This window comes from Mizuhopecten yessoensis, unplaced genomic scaffold (assembly GCF_002113885.1).
Source record: "Mizuhopecten yessoensis strain PY_sf001 unplaced genomic scaffold, ASM211388v2 scaffold2671, whole genome shotgun sequence".
NCBI classification, from domain to species: Eukaryota; Metazoa; Mollusca; class Bivalvia; order Pectinida; family Pectinidae; genus Mizuhopecten; species Mizuhopecten yessoensis.
The window spans coordinates 2,390,262-2,408,392 of record NW_018404662.1 but is presented as its reverse complement, the minus strand read 5'-3'; the positions used below and the strand labels follow the sequence as shown (position 1 = coordinate 2,408,392).

Below are 18,131 nucleotides of genomic sequence, written 5' to 3'. Positions count from 1 at the left end.
ATCGATGCCCCATTAGCTCATTTGCTTTGCAACTTTATTTTAATTTGAACTGTTTATAATATACTGTAATACGTTCTCGTCATAACGACATTCGTAAACCGTAATAACGACTTTATTTCTCGTTAAAACGTCATTCAAACGTTCGTAATAACGACTTTATTTCTCATTATAACGTCATTCGAAATTCGTAATAACGACTTTATTTCTCGTAATAACGACATACGAAAATCGTAATAACGACTTTTAAAACTCGTAATAACAACACATGAAAAGGGCGGCTTTCGTAGTTTTTGATAATACTGTGTAGGACTAAATAAACGCCTGCAATTTTGAACGCTTCGCTTCTACAGCGACTAATGCCTTCGTCGACCTACAGACTACTGTTGAAATACTTGTAGTACATTCTTGTAAGAAATAAGAAGAAGCGAACTTGGTAAAAACAGAGAAATTACGAATATCTGAAAAATGAGGTAAAAAGATTAATGTCCAAGTCTATACCGTAAGAGTTACCTGGTCTGAAACCCAGTGAAACATACCAATGATGATATATCATGCAAACTCACCATTGACCCTGACAATGGCTAACTAGTAAGCTCACCTGGTCCGAAGGACCAAGGTGAGCTTATGCCATACCGTGGCGTCCGTCGTCCGGCCGTTCGGCCGTCCGTCCGTCCGTCCGTCGTCCGTCGTCCGAATTCAAAATTGTACAAATGATGGGGCTGACCCTCCAGGGGGCTGAGGGGCGGGCAAAAAGGGGGCAATTTGGCTATATGGCTATAAACGACTTCTTCTGTAGAACTACATGTATGCCATGGATATCAACCATATTTGACCGGAAGCATCCCTAGGTTGTTGGGATTCAAAATTGTACAAATGTTGGAGCTGACCCCCAAGGGGGCTGAGGGCGGGGCAAAAAGGGGTCAATTTGGCTATATTGCTACAAACGACTTCTTCTGTAGAAATATGCCATGGATATCAACCATATTTGACTGGAAGCATCCCTAGGTGGTGGGGATTCAAAATTATACAAATGGTTGGGCTGACCCCCCCAGGGGACTGAGGGGCGTGGCCAAAAGGAGTCAATTTGGCTATATTGATTTAATTGACTTCTTCTCTGGAAATAAGAATTCGATGTCAACCATATTTAATTGGAAGCATCCCTAGGTGTCAGGGATTCAAAATTGTACAAATGTTGGAGCTGACCCCCAAGGGGGCTGAGGGCGGGGCAAAAAGGTGTCAATTTGGCTATATTGCTGTAAGCGACTTCTTCTCTGGAACGAAGAAGTGGATATTAACCATATTTGACTGGAAGCCGCCCTAGGTGGTGCGGATTCAAAATTGAACAAATGATGGGGCTGCCCCCCCAGGGGGCTGAGGAGCGGGGCAAAAAGGGGGCAATTTGGCTATATTGCTACAAACGACTTCATCTGTAGAACTGTGCCATTGAAATCAACCATATTTGACTGGAAGCCTCCCTAGGTGGTGCGGATTCAAAATTGTACAAATGATGGGGCTGACCCCCCAGGGGGCTGAGGAGCGGGGCAAAAAGGGGTCAATTTGGCTATATTGCTGTAAGCGACTTCTTCTCTGGAACTAAGAAGTGGATATTAACCATATTTGACTGGAAGCATCCCTAGGTGGGGGGAATTCAAAATTGTACAAATGATGGGGCTGACCCCCCAAGGGGCTGAGGGGCGGGGACAAAAGCGGGCAATTTGGCTATATTGCTACAAACGACTTCATCTGTAGAACTGTGCCATTGAAATCAACCATATTTGACTGCAAGCCTCCCTAGGTGGTGCGGATTCAAAATTGTACACATGATGGGGCTGACCCCCCAGGGGGCTGAGGGGCGGGGCAAAAAGGGGGCAATTTGGCAACAAATTCTAGTAGCTGACATTTGGTGGCATACTAATGATTATATATCGACTATATATATTGCTATAATTGTATAACTCCTTTGTTATGATACTAGGCTTTCTGCTACATTTCTACATATTTATGACTCCAAATGTCGCAATGTACGTTCCCCACAGGCTGTTTGGTATGACAACCTATTCGTTGATACCACTACACTGTCGTATTGTCGAATATGTTAAATGACACAACTTATAAGTTTAAGGATCTTGTCAGACGTCTTTGGGGTGGGATATCCACAACAAAACACCTGGCCTAGCCTTTATTGCGTCGACAAGTGCTGCCAGCATGTACCTCAAACGTTGTAGCTTGCAATTGTCGTGCAGAAACGTGTACAGAAGAGTCTTACAATATTAGCTACGTACATGTATTGAGACATGATCTGCCATGTTTTAAAAAGGTCCACTATTTATAGGTGAACTCGGTCGTTAAGTATTCGAGTTATGATATATAAAACAATAGAAATATGCGAGTTGTAACTGTGGAGCTATGTGATTTGCAATTGTAAGCTATTTAATTGTACGACTTAATTAATATGATTTGGAAGTGTTTGACTGTAGTTTAGACTTGCCATGATGCGTAATTTTTTTGTGAAACGTATTTCACTGTAGTTGAGACAAAATATGCTATATTGTAGGTTCGTGACACGCAATTTCATCGTTTCCTTCTAGTGGCCTTTGTTTATCACGAAACCCGTTTATTATATAATAACATTAATGTTGTGTGAACGAGTCATGCTCCATAACAGGGAGTTGTTTCCCTTTGGTTAAGAGTTATACATTTACACCGTAATTATTCTGTTACCAGATTCAGCATAATAAAATTTGTTTTATATTGCAAAAAAAATAATAAATTACGAGTTGCGTAAGTAATCAACATTAATTAACTGATCTTTGAATAAAAAAAGATATCATTAATTGGTGTTTGTAGACATGTTAACTCTCAAAAGTTTTACAAACTTCCTACAGTTAAAAGCATCGCACACGACCTCAGGAATGCCTCACGATAAAAATAATAAATAAATAAATATACAATATTTGATATAGCGCCCTATCTCAAATGTTGTATATTTATTTATTTATTATTTTTATCGTGAGGCATTCCTGAGGTCGTGTGCGATGTTTTTAACTGCAGGAAGTTTGTAAAACTTTTTAGAGATTTTTTAGATCTTAAGGTATTTTATGTAGGGAGACTGTAAGGGAAATAAAGAGGTATAACATATATGCGTTCTAAATGTTCCCCTTAAGGGATTAAACGTCAGGTGTTATGTTTTTCATGCACCTTAGTCGTCGTTGATTTATGGTCTTCCACTAAGACCATGTTGGTTTCGTGTTTTTTCTTTTCTTTTTAGCCTCTTTTTCTCATGTTCTTTAAATCCGTATTTTCAGTGTTCTGACCTTATTTCACGTTGTGTATTTTCACGTTCTTGTTGACCTCCTCCAAGACCGATTTACATCAATTGTTGTCTGATGCTTGTTACAGTTACGCCGTACTTTTCATATTATTTCTCATCAGTGTAACTCGCCTAATAACATTTTATCTTACTCAGATTGTAGAGATATTGTATTAGGTAAATAGACAATGATATCTTCCTCTAGCTGTTAATATATTGTATGAGGGAAATAGACACTGATATATCACACAGATAGTTACAGGATTTCGGAGCTAGTTAGTAGCCAATAACGTAAAACTTATATACAGAACTAATATATCGTATGAAAGAAAATTGTATACTTCCGTAAAAACTTTACGAATAATTTAAACTGAAACTAAACCAAACATGTATCAACCCAAATATATGTAACCTGTTAGCAATGTTTCCATTCAAAATCCCTATAGTATGTAAGATTTAGCAGCACAGTGAGTAATGGATGAGATCGCTTTACCAACACTGCAACACACTGCATACTAACTGTATACCGGGAGGTATTCGCTGCAGTTTCATTTTCGTCTTTCTTTCTCTCTGGAATGATGGAGAATTTATCATTATAATGAACATCAGTCAGCAACATAAGTTACAAAGTAATTCAATGTGAAAGGTGTAATACGTTTTATCGGACATTTGTAGATGTCAAACAATTCTTCTGAAAGATGATTTGTTGGAACTGTTATACATTATTGATAATGGTACAGTCGTATATGTAATACGAGTGACACGTGTATCACAAAACACTGTTTAATTTAGAAATAAAAATGAAATAAACATAAGATAAAACATAATACATAATTTCTATATCGAACAATTAACAGTCACGTGTTATTTCCCTTGGACTATCTGCAAACAACTTTTACAAGGTATCTTACCTTTTTGAATTTCCATAATTTAGTTGAACTTTGGTAAAAACAAATAGAAAAACGATCAAAAACAACGATGCTTAAAGCCTGTTTATATGTTTATTTTTATTCAAGTAAGAAACAATATATTTATGACAGCAGTATAAAAATATGTAAAGGATATCCTTAAAAGATATTCATTTAGATTTTTTTTTTATTAAAAATTAATCAGCCATTGACATCTTAAAGAGGAACAAGTTACATCTCAATAGTATATGAATATTTATCACTGCACACGAAGACAAAGATTGACGAAGCTCTCTTGACTACATTGTCCCCAATGATTCATAATGTTTTGTTTAATAACTTTTGTTTAACAGTATTGAATTAATTAATGGTTTATGATAACATAAATTTCGATCGAAATCGAAACAATTTTGCCTTTTACAACAACTGAGTAATGGCAGACGTGGCGTGCGTTTGCTTACTAATTGTAAACTAAGCACATTTCTTATCTGAAATATTTATTAGATTTTTGGGGACTTCTCGACAATCGTAGTCATTGATTTGGTATTTCGTACAGAATTTATATATACATCTAAAGTGAGATTAAATTAGGTGGGTTTCATAGTTGAGTTCAGGCCAACTTATATATAACAGTTGTATACCAACAGTATGTGATGCAGAAATAACTTACATACGATATTGTTTCGTTTAATCTTAATTTTCATAACCTTTTCTCTACTTTTAGTTGAGGGCAACACTAATTATAATAATAAGACAAGTTTTTGCCCACCATCTTGTAGTCATCTGTGGGTGTATTTTTAAAAAATCACATTCACTTCAACACAATAACGACAGATTATAAATGAGTATATTGTTATATTATACAGTTTGGTATACTTACAATCACAGCAAACATAAACAAGCCAATAACATAGTAACATAAGACATGTTTAACGATCCCCTTACACCTGGCAAAAACGTACAAGTATGACTTTGATTAATGTTTTCTGGTAAGAAAATCATACCTCAATCCCACCTGACCTGTTTAAAAACAATCTCTCTCTATGTTTCACTCCTCGTCGGACATTTTATCTTCAAATTGTTGAAGTTGGTCAGTACCATTTAGAAGTAGAAGCATCCTCTTGGCCTTGTTCTTCTTGGAAACAACATTTCTTTGATTTCCGTAGAAATAGTGTTACTATAATACAGATGCTATGACGATTACAAGGACTACTGGTAGGACTACTTTCAGCAGTGGAGTATCTACATCTGAAAGTACAAAACAAATATAAAGCAAATTTCCTTTTATGTTTAAAATATCAAATGTATTTACCATTTTAAAACCCTTGTCGCAATTATCAAAATGTGATATTTGAAATCGTAACGACTTCAATAATATTAATATAAGATTTTGAGCGGGACGTTAAATGAATGTTCTTCTCGTGTTATCCAAAAAGAATATATTTCACCGAATAGTTGTTATAATTATACTTTAAATATACAAACCTCGTCGATATATCCTAAAAGGTTTAAACCATCAATTTTGTTTCTCTTTTCTTTTCAAGCTGAAAAAATCACCTTGCTCCCTATTTCGTTTACAAAATCATTAACAAAATATTGAGTTTTAAGAAATTTTCAGCATTCATAAAATCGTCATGATTCGTTACATTGTACAACAAACGTGCTACTTGTTTCAATGAATCTGTGTCTGTGTTTAACGAATATTAAAGTAGTTACTTCGCTTTAATTACCGTACTTCATGTATTTGTTTTGTACATAATGTTCAAATATAAATGTACCTGTTGAGGAACCTCTGTTCTGATCAGGGGGTTTGATATAACACTTCCGATCCTGCATCGAGGTACAGTCAGTCAGGAAGCCCCCTGGTCCACATTTGGTGCATTGCTGACATTCATCCAAGGATGAATTAGTCGAAGAGAACGTTCTTCCCGAATCACATCTCTTACAGGTTGTATTATTGACAGAGGTGCCTGAAATATGATAAAATGACATATGATTCCGTTATATAACTTATAAATATCATTTAACATAATGTTAAAATAAAAATAAAAATGAAAAAGCATTATTTCACAATCATTTTGTCATTATTTTTGGAATCTGCTTGTCGTCTCAAGCAATACCGTTACTACTATCATTCTAGCTGATCAAGTACATGTAGTAAAGGCGATCTCGCACGTATAATACATCTTAACAATTATCCATTACTTACTAACGTCAATTGTAATGCATTATTTGTGGATATAGCATGACGAAAAATGAGTAAAACAACTTTACTTTAAAGTGTTTGAACTAATTACCAATGTTTGTACATGAAAATTAAAAACGCATACAGCTTTTACCTTTGACGCGAACACCATATCCACGTTGACAGGGTCCAAACTCCTGACAGACTGCGTGGGTTTTTTTCAAATGAGGATATAGATTATACTGGCCGTTTGGACATTCACATTTTAAATTTGATGTGTGTGAACAGTTAACGACAGGAACCAATTCAGCGGTTTCACAAGTTGGGTCGCAAGAATAACAACAATGTGCAATGTTATTGTCTGAGTTAAACGTCCCGTCCTTACATTGTTGGCAACTAGAATTTGTGTTTTCGCTGACACAGTGACTCAGCAGGTAAGTACCCGGATAACATTTCAAACACTTCATACCAGAGGGCGCTACGTATTCTATGTCCGATTTTAACTGAAATAGAAATCCAACGAAACAGGCGTATAGTTATTGTAGCGATATCTTTATGCCAGGGGTTATATCACTTAATGTGTATATATATTTTTTTTCAGTGTTTTAAGACCTCAAAACGCTAACTCCACACCCCGGTAATGTGTGCAATGTAAACAAACACTGAACATCATGTCACTTTGCCAGTTCATCACATTGCAGAATAGCATTTATAGTCGAACACATCGACAGCAGAAAGTAAGATAGTATGAATCTAAAATTAGAATTATAAAAAAAAAAATTGCTACCTATATATGTGTTGTTTTTCATATAAGATATCATATCAAGTACCCTTTGCCTGTTTAAGCTGCAAGTAAGTAGTTTTGTGACAAGGGGAGTAACTCCTGTTCAAATTTACAAAAAGGCGACTAGGAAAATGTTTTTGAAGAAACGTCAAAACACACGTTTTATAATCATTTGCTCCGACAAAAGATATCAAATACGGTTGACCAATATTACAGTGCACCTAGCTGATCATTAGTTAGGTGGGTCATACAAAATTGACAAAGTTGTTGGGAATAATAGCAGTAAAGGATATATCCATATTACAAATAATCCAATAGAAGTTTTTATGAAAACCTTAGACAACATTATTATATGTATATGACATACTGAATAAGTACACGATCATCAAAGTACTAGTTAAAGTCAACTTACATCTTCTTCTTGATCTTTGGCCTCTGCATTCAAGACACAGGACAACAGAATCGCCAATACCACAGCTGATATTTTCATATTATCAAAACCTGAAATGTGCATGTATATATGCTTAAACAGGGGTTAAATCTAATTGGTTGGTTAGAGTTTAATTTGTATTGGTCAAAACAGGAACCACAGTAACACTTAATATGATAGATTACTACCGTACTTCAACACAGAATGGATGAAACTATTTTTGTATTATATAGATTCGAATCTAGAGTTATCTCTTGTTGTAGTCCTCATCGAAATAATGTAAACACTGTATTGAGTGAATTCTTTTTTTTTCGTACGATTTCAATTCTATCTAATGTCTGAATAAAGATTGCAATAACTATATGTATTTTTATAAAGACTAGAAATGACTTTCATGTGTATTTATCGAATTATCATGGACCGGGCTATATTATGGTTGGCTCATCGATGGTATACGACCATTTTGGTGTGAACATGCAAATGCAATCTATTTAAAACGGCATTATAAACTTCAGTGTTTATTTTATTTATATTTTGTATAAGAATTTATAGAATGACCCAGTGTTAATTCTCTAAAATCAAAAGAAACTTCAGGATGGCATGATCAACTTAAGTTAGAATTCATGACATGGTCAAAGTATTTGATATACATATACTTCTATCACTAAGGTTTTGTAATTTTGTAAATGACGTAGAAAGTGACCAGTTGATGATATAACAAATGTCTTATTAAGTGATCGATGGCGTTCCTAAGGGAAAATCTATTAACAATAATTGCATATAAACCAAAAGGTTCGTTATATAATACTCAAATGTAAGAATTGGTTACAGTGACCAGTACACAATCTTGGCGCTACCATCCGGGAAAACAAGAGTGATAAAAAAGTTGATTTAACTTGTTTCATAGTTGTTGTAAAAAATAAAGATTATATTTCAGAATCAGTTGATCCAAACAGCAAACTACCTGGATATATGCTCAAAGGATGAACCGCGTCATCACTGTTTAACGATAATTTGCAACTTCCAATAATGTGGTCATAATACAAGATAAAAACTTTTAGTTTTTGCAAAAGATAAAAGATAATCACCTTGTGAACAAATGGGCCAGTAAAGAGTAACAGCAATAGTATTCGTGCTCAATGTGTGGATATAAACATTACATGTAGTAATGCTGACCTCAATTTATAACGATGGAATGTTAACAATAGTCATAACGACATCAGCATTAATCCAGGGAGTAGTCACAATGACGTCAGTATAAATGTTGGAATATGAACAGTATTCACAATGGCATGAGTCCACATTTTTATGAAATAGCATGTACACTTATCACGGTGATTTCTGGAAATAATCTGCGACACCAAAAACTGCATCGCAGCCATACACAAATAAACGTCTATTGTATAGAATAATATAATGAGGATAGGTTGGAGCTATGACGTCATTACACAATGATTTATAGTAACAATAAGTAGTCATCTCTATAAGCTATTATATGTTCAAGGTAAAAACACTTAATGTCATCAGAAATATGTTTAACTTTATCATAAAAAGTCAAATGTTACGCACTAGATATTTTTTTTTTATATATAGGACTATATATTCCCCACTAAGAGTTTTTTTATTTTTCATATGCTTTAATGATAATGATTTATTAAAATTGTTTAGTTTGTTGCAAAATATGAATTCGAAGCTGTAGGTCTACTTTACATGCTGGGTATATATGCATATATATAATAAAGGATTAAATACCCATGTGAAGGTAGTAAAGATAGAAAAAAATAAGATTAACGACCGACTAAAAATCTAGCTGCTTTCACCCTTCACAGAGCCATGTGAAGGGTGAAAGCAGTTAATTTTTTAGTCGGTCGTTAATCTTATTTTTTCTATATATATGTATTTATATATATGTATAATATAATATAATATTTAAGCCATACGGTATTGGGGAGATGCTAAGAGCATTTAGTGCATTTGTTCGAAGGTAATCAGTTTGAGTTATCTGAATATAAATCAGTTTGAAGAGATATATTGAAACCATTCATGTAAAAACACACATTCGTGTGTGTAATTGTGTTTTACTACCGAAACATTCAATAAAATGGACGCATGTAGAACTGACAAGAACAAGAATAAGAACCGACATTTAACAAAACTGTTTTGTTAAGTCTATTCATTTGGGTTTATTGTGTGGTAAACATAAAACGTTCTTTATGCCAGATTTACAATCACAGAAAAAATGTCTCAGTTCAGTTTAAAGTTTAAATCTGGATTTCCAGTTACATCTATTTTTAGACATAGTGGTGTTACGAAGGGTATTTTCATATAAAACTATTTTAAAGTCGACTAATCAGGTACAGATAAGTACAGTGATATAATAAATATTTAATAATGAAGATCGCCAAATGACAAGTCTAAGAAAGGTATTAAAATCATTGCGTTCAAGCTTTACTTTGTGGAATTTCGACACATGTTAAGACATGTTATCGAACGTAAGTCTGATATGTTCATGTTTATCCCACTTTCAACCCAGGTTTTGAGACATCCAAACGGGTTTAATATAGCATTTAACCAGTTTAGCAATGCATGCATACACATATACACACAGTGTGTTGCTTATTTATAAAACAAAACTGTTAAAAATACCTTTTTGTTTCATTCAATCCGGAAATACCGTCCTAGCTGTGTATTGGCCGGGTACAGGTGTATATGAACATTATATGTACAGGCATAAAGTTCACATCTCACATATGTGTAACAGTAACGGGTACATTATTATCTACCTGTACATAGAACACGAGCTCATTATTCAGGATATATATAAATTTAAGCTACTTAATTAAGGACATTATATCCTTCGTAATATAACCTTTTTGTTGTTTTTATTTTGTTGTTATATGACTTCCTAAATTGTGTATCGGGCACCTCGATACTGGGGTGTAAATCTAGTTGACACCGTTTCTGGTAATTCCATCTGTATCTATAGATATGTGTAATGCATCTGGCTGGTAGTTGATTATCAAAGGTATGTTGTACAGTATAAACTTATCTGTGCATGTGTGAGAGTCAAGTTATCGATGCCCCATTAGCTCATTTGCTTTGCAACTTTATTTTAATTTGAACTGTTTATAATATACTGTAATACGTTCTCGTCATAACGACATTCGTAAACCGTAATAACGACTTTATTTCTCGTTAAAACGTCATTCAAACGTTCGTAATAACGACTTTATTTCTCATTATAACGTCATTCGAAATTCGTAATAACGACTTTATTTCTCGTAATAACGACATACGAAAATCGTAATAACGACTTTTGAAACTCGTAATAACAACACATGAAAAGGGCAGCTTTTGTAGTTTTTGATAATACTGTGTAGGACTAAATAAACGCCTGCAATTTTGAACGCTTCGCTTCTACAGCGGCTAACAGACTACTGTTGATATACGTGAAGTATATACGTGAAGTATATACTTGTAAGAAATGAGAAGAAGCGAACTTGGTCAAAATAGAGAGAAAATATGAATCTCAGAAAAATGAGGTAAACAGATTAATGTCCAAATCTGTACCGTAAGAGCTACCTGGTCTGAAACCCAGTGAAACATACCAATGATTATATATCATGCAAACTAATTGACCCTGACAACGGCTAACTAGTTAAAAGACATGACCATGTGAAAACCAGATATAATTACATGCAGATTAGGAAAACGAATGTAAACATAAACGGAGACGAGATGGGCCATAATGCTAGATAAAATACTATAATGACTCCATTAGGAGCTGAATGTCTATGTCATTGAAAGGTCCGTCACTCTAGTAGTCAGACTGACCTGGTGGGTAATTTGATTAAGTTTTATTACGTGTGCATGCAATTGTTTACGTAAAGGATAAATCACGAGTTGGTGTCGGCTCAGCCAGTGAAAGCAGTACCTGTCGAGGCCGAATGAGATAGGGTGCATTCACTGGCTTATTCAACACCAAACAAGTGATTTAACTTACTTAAAAACTCCACACAATATATTTAGTACCCATGAAGTGGGTTGGATATTATATGAAAGTGACAGTGGGATAACCTTCACTTGCAAATCGTATTCATTCACACACTTGGCCCACTAACCATCCACGCATACATGAGCAGAATTAGAGGTGTTCCGAAAGATATGCTTATTATAGCACATTAATAAAACCTGAGGTGTTACCATTTATTTTGATAACCAGTACGTACATACCCAACACAGGTGTTCAAGGTAATTCGTACATATGTGAGTGCAGGCATGATGCGGACTGGATGATGTTTTTATCACTAAAATGACCTATAGCTATTTGTATATATAGGGAGCAGCAAGATTCATATACTGATGTTGTTCTTAGTGATGAACTTGGTAGGAAGATAAAGGAGAAATGGTCTGAATAGCAGCTTGCCGAAGTGAAAATAAGTATATGAAATTAATTTTATTTATTTAATTAAAATATTGTTTAATGAATAATATTTAACAACGTATGTATTAATGATGTGACCTAGCTTAGTGATTGAACATACTTTGTATGCAATTTTTTTTTAATTTTTTTTATTAACAACATCAAAATTCACAGAGGTTAATTTCGTGTACATTTTTATTGACATCCCTAGTTTGATTTCAGGTTATAGCAAATGTCCAATGTTTCTTTTGTTTAGGGGTACACCTGTATTTGAAACATTGAAATCAGGTCAAGCTTACTTAGATTGAAATGATTCTAATCGATTTGAAGAGCACTTGAACAGGATTCTGTTTTTCTTCTTTATTTCCCATGTGTTTACATATAGGTTGATGAATACTCTCATTAAGCATTGCATTCAATGTTATAGTTTTTACTGTTTACATGAATTCCACGTTTTGATGTTTGATAGCGCTAACCCTGTTCAACTGTTGGCATTGTTCAAATATTCAACTGTAGGATAAGTCGTGGCCCAATCATGTACCCAATGGGTAACCGTTGGATATATGAATAGACCACTTCTTGTCCAACAGTTAGACATTTTAACAATGCCTACACTGTAACTGTTAAATAAGGAAAATATACAACTTCACGTCTTACCCGATACGTTAGAATATCGTTATAACATCGTGTTTATGTGTTCTACTTGAAATTAAAGCACACCGGAGAACTCTGCTTGTTTTTTGCCCAAAAATGACACAAATGACACAAAACATTTATTGTTGTAATAGAGCATTTATTTAAATGCCAAAGTCTAATAGCATTATAATGTTATAGGCAAAATAGGTGGGACTAGATATAAAATAATTGGCCTAGCATATAGCAAAATGTCAAAAACCAATTTTTGGATTGTAATTAAAATTGGAGGAAGTAAGGGGTGGAGGTGGGCATATAAAACAATGAAAACTTGCGGAGTAAATCAAGTGAATGGTTCAGAAAATGGCACTAACTGTCTATCCATGTTGCACCATTAAGAAAATGCGTTGTTGTGGTTGACATTAAGGGTGACATGGTATGTTTCTTGTAACCACGACCTTATGTACATGTATATTTATACGTGCCTGATCTAATATATTGAATTAAGTTTCCGTAATATTCTGGACACTTACATACATGTTTTTTCAACCGCCAAAGTCTTAAACGTTACACTACATTTGAGATTTCACTGACCCTTAATTGTTGAACAACGTAACCATTTTTTTTATATAATGAAATCAAAACAATTATGAAATTATTTAAATGCATGTTTTAAAAACATTTTGAAATATAACAAATAGGCTAATACTTTAGACTGTTTAAGTCATCCATTTTCTGAAGAAAAAAATTGTTGGCAATTTCCACTAAAAACATTTAATCGGACAGATCAACAAATCAGATTGAATCCATCAGGCAATTTTAAAATAAAAATGTATGTGCAATATCACATCATTATACGACAGTTTCAATATATGTTTAGATGATTCACAACAAATTATAGTAGCTGATATTTGGTGGCATACTAATAATTGTATATATATGCTATAATTGTATAATTCCTTTGTTATGATTCTAGGCTTTCTGCTACCCCGTCAATCCTGTATCAATAAATGTATGCTATTATTTAGACATTACCGTTGATAACCGAGACATAAATCAATAAAATAAGGCCGATTTAGTTAACATACTAATTATATGTAATGTCACCTGGATGATAAGCACATGAAATTAAAATACTATAATTTTTAATTTTATCATATTTTGTTCCCAACCGTATATGACTACGAATGATTCGTCGGTGTTACAGCTATAATTAAGATGAGTTATGAGTACATGGCATTCCACTGATAAAGGCTATAAGATATGAAAATTATCATATTATTATATTTCGCTCTTGTTATCATAATATGTTGAACTCCTAGGTGAAATTCTGACCCACAGTTTGACAGATTGTCAATTTGAAGTAAAGAGGAAGTTGTGCTGAGAGGGACCCACACTTAAGATGACAAATACATCGCTCTCCACATACATTTCTTTTTAATACACTATATGAATTCACTATCAATGATAATGCAATGATTTTCGACAAAATGTCGACTCGTTGACAAGGCAGAGGTAAACAATGATTTTATTTACGACACTAAAGTCAAAACCCTTATATTATGTTAAGGTATTGTAAATTATCGGGTTGGATATATCAGTTCGCCGTCTTAGTTTGAACTGTACAAGTATTCTTATGTATGTATGTATGTATGTATGTATGTTTATATGTATGTATGTATGTATGTATGTATGTATGTATGTATGTATGTATGTATGTATGTATGCATGTATGTATGTTTATATGTATGTATGTATGTATGTATGTATGTATGTATGTATGTATGTATGCATGTATGTATGTTAAGATATATTATGTGAAATAGGAAATGTCACGGTACCTGTTGCAGAGAACTTATTGTGAGGGTAAATTCTTTAGAAACAATCATAAACGAATGTCCTAACGCAGAGGAAGTTATGGCAGACATGCACGTGTTTGGTGGAGTGTGCGGGGACAACGGCAATCCAACTACTTTCTTGAATGAATGTAAGTAGGTTTTACATAAAAGACCAGTATCACTAAATGTCTCAAAAACTACAAATGATGATCACGAAACGTTTGTGCTAATTATATCAAAGAATGGAAAGGAAAAACAGTTTAAATGAGGAAACTACAGTTGTGGGACCACACAACGCACCAAAAATAGCGTGCGCACACGGTGCATACATCGTTCACACACCGTCCGCACATCGTCCACACATGGTGCGCACAACTGTGCGATTTAGCAATCGTTCGCCCCGTTGTGCGCTTTGCTCCGCACAACTGTGCGATTTGGTATCATTTGTAGATCAAAATTACGGAATGACAAAAATACGGAAGGCTTGTATGCGATAATGTACACTGTGTATATATCTGTAATTTCTCATCACAATAATCAAGATTATACAATTTCACAATGCGTGTAACACAGTATTACAGCGACCGTTAGGCTGTCAAGAATGGGTTTGGCTCCAAGGTAACAGAACAGGTAAATAACAATTTTATGAGTGTCCGGAGTTTTACCTGACCAGTGCCTGACACACAGAGCTAATATGCGATACCGTTTGACCGTAATGAATAGTATTTGTTATTTGCACTCGTTTGCCTATAGCTCCCCTTCACCTGTATTTTCACACCCCCGGGCTCACCCGACGAATTACGTAAATGCCCCAGGCGGGGAGAAAACTACGGTCCAGGTACATGTACAAAGTGGTTATGTTTACCTGTATACGGGATTGTGTTGTAATTTTACATGTGTCCATTAAGTTTGTTTAAAAACACAGAAAACACAATTCCTAGATATAAGAATATGTAGACAGAAAGATAAGTTTATAGATGTTGTTAGAATATAGAAACATAAGTAAACATCAAGTTTATATGTTTAAACACGAAACCGTATACATTGTTAAGGCATTCCTCAATTTACACCAACCACGATTGTTATCGCACAACGTCCGTCCATCGTGCGCACATATGTGCGGAAGCAATGATCGTTCACAGCTTTTTATCGTTCGCCCATCGTGCACACACCGTTCACACACCGTGCACACATCGTGCGCACACCACACATCGTGTAACATTGTGCGATCCCACAAATGTATCAGTATTTTATGTTCAGAAATGAAATAAACAGGTAGTTTTGAAGAAACAATAAGATAATATCGATGTGACAACAAAATCATGAGTCGAACAGAAAATCGATATGTAGTAAGCCGGCCCTGTTTGTCTTTTTGTAAGTAACGATCGAGGATAGCAGCTAAAGAGTAGAGTCTGCCGTGGCCTTGATCTCAGCTCAGGTGGGTATCCACGATCGGCGTGGTCAATACATTTACTGTTATTCAAAGGAGAGGCACACTTTGTTCTAACAGATATTTTTATGATCTGCTGGAAAAATCTACCCACAGACCTCAACAAAAATATTGTCAACCAAGGTAGGTCAAGTAATGGTAGCTGTTGAATGTCATTAAACTATGTTTCCAATAACCAGAAGAATGTTCGGTTCTACTCTTTATCATAAGCCTACCTTTAATAAAAGTATTCGTTCCTAAAACATAATTGGTAGAACCTTTAATAATATCGTTTTTTCTTAGCTATAGTAATGAACTTCACAATATTTTATGTGTGATAAGAAACTAAAACCAATAATTGGCGTGCTTTGAAATGCTCATTTCTGATTTGTCGAATTATAAAGGTGTAAACACCTATGGGTTTTTGCCAAAAAAAAATGTGTGTGTCTTTGTCATCAAATGAAATGATAAGGTGTGATTAATATCCATGCTACACACACAAATGAAGGGTCTGGGGAGGGTAGCTTAAAAGGGGATTTTTTTCACCATTGCTACATACCAAGGCAACTGTTTGCTGTGGAACAATACTAAGGATGGACATGACTAAATAGAAACTTTGAGAAGGACATGCGTACGAAAAAGTAACATTACTATAGTTAGTGTTAGACAAAAGTGACAGAATGTATTACAATCGTAATTCCCGCTTATATATATAGCGACTGTACTATCCATTCTACGACAAAGTCGAGCCTCCTACACTAAACTATTACATTACATTAGTCCCTTTATCACCGGAACATGTGTACACTCCTGTAACTGTCTAAAGGTTTTGTTCTATCAATGACTCTGGTAGGGTAATAATAAACTCTTCCGAATATGACAAATGTAATTTTCGATGGATATCAATACAATTTTGTTAGAAGCATTCTTATTGGGTAGAGATTGAAAGAAGTAGAAACGGAAGGGCGAACCCCCAGGGGGCTGAGGGGGGCTACCAAAGATCCCCATCCTACAACTATAACCATGTAAACAAATGCAAGGATTTCAAATATCAAATTATTTCGCAAAAGTGAAGTAAATTAGTAACGTTTGTCTTAATTGATCAACGCAGATGTGTACATATTGTTGGCAATAGAAATGAGACAAATATCAAATATACTTCTAGAAAAGGAAAAAAGACAATAAAATCGTCCGCAATATCAGTAGTTAATGGATGGTATGGTGAGTTTGTTGAATAAATGTATCAATAGATACTTGCCCGACACTTTAATGTCACATTCAAATGTATTGACGTGTGCTATTTTATTTCCATAAATAACTATAACATAGAGAACTATAATTGTGCTTTGATGCTGGGTAGCGGTTGTCTGACGTATTCGCATAAGAAGTCAAAATGTGACTTCTTTCCACTTTCAATATGCATGTTATTTTACAGAATTAGGATTGACCATTAACACTGCAATTCTGATGGTTTGAATGATAGTGATTGTGGAGACATGCAAAGTCCCAAGATTCTGTCTTGCATTCTCGATATTTCCTTTTACATGGGGCCTGGCATTGTGTGACATTCCATCGGACCGATTTCGGATTGTGAGCGCTTAACCTAAACTGCTTTTGTATTACCACATTACCACGAAATTATTAAATGTAAAATGTAATTATTTGATTGGTTGTAAATAATTCAAAACCAATTTTATTGATTTTAAGAATTAAATTTGAATGGCCAATTCATGTAAATCTAATTATAAATTTATCTTTAACTAAAAATAACAGGCATGTAAATATTGATTCATATGGTCTTATTAGATAAATATAATTGGAGTTTCGATTGACCTTTTCATTAATTAAAACGAAAATATATATCCCACGAGACAGAACTGAATCACAATGGAGACTAGGTTAGTACTGATTTTGTTTCCAGTACTAATCAATGACTGTTATAGGTCAATAACGATGATTTTAATGTCTGCAATACATTTGTTAGTCCTTATCGTTTTTCAGTCATTCAAGAATGTTTTACACAGCATTATATAATATTGTTCCTTAGGAAAACAGTCCTTTGTTTCCAATGAAATCTAGATTATCATTCATCCCCTTCGTCCATTCATCCCCTTCGAGCCATCTGTCTCTTGTTTAACGATGTCTGTCCTCCGTCCTCTTTGTTATATAAATCAATGACTATACTTTCTTT

At 34.5% G+C, this 18,131-nt stretch overlaps 1 protein-coding gene across 1 annotated transcript; it reads right to left on the bottom strand.

The window, feature by feature from the left end:
• Nucleotides 1–5,071: 5,071 nt before the first annotated feature.
• LOC110446324 (tumor necrosis factor receptor superfamily member 11B-like) lies at nt 5,072–10,347 on the bottom strand. The gene is made up of 5 exons (XM_021491413.1): nt 10,264–10,347; nt 7,600–7,688; nt 6,558–6,906; nt 5,997–6,188; nt 5,072–5,466 (listed from the first exon to the last, which is right to left on the bottom strand). Exons 1-5 carry the CDS (start codon nt 10,274–10,276, stop codon nt 5,396–5,398), a joined length of 714 nt encoding a protein of 237 aa, XP_021347088.1. The 5' UTR covers nt 10,277–10,347; the 3' UTR covers nt 5,072–5,395.
• Nucleotides 10,348–18,131: the final 7,784 nt, after the last annotated feature.

What these genes read in the sequence shown, in the direction of transcription:
- LOC110446324 (XM_021491413.1), bottom strand. An exon ending in CCAAAGATCAAGAAGAAGAT is followed by an intron (nt 6,907 to 7,599) that starts GTAAGTTGACTT and finishes TTTCTATTTCAG; the next exon opens with TTAAAATCGGACATAGAATA. An exon ending in GAACAGAGGTTCCTCAACAG is followed by an intron (nt 5,467 to 5,996) that starts GTACATTTATAT and finishes TTGTACTTTCAG; the next exon opens with ATGTAGATACTCCACTGCTG.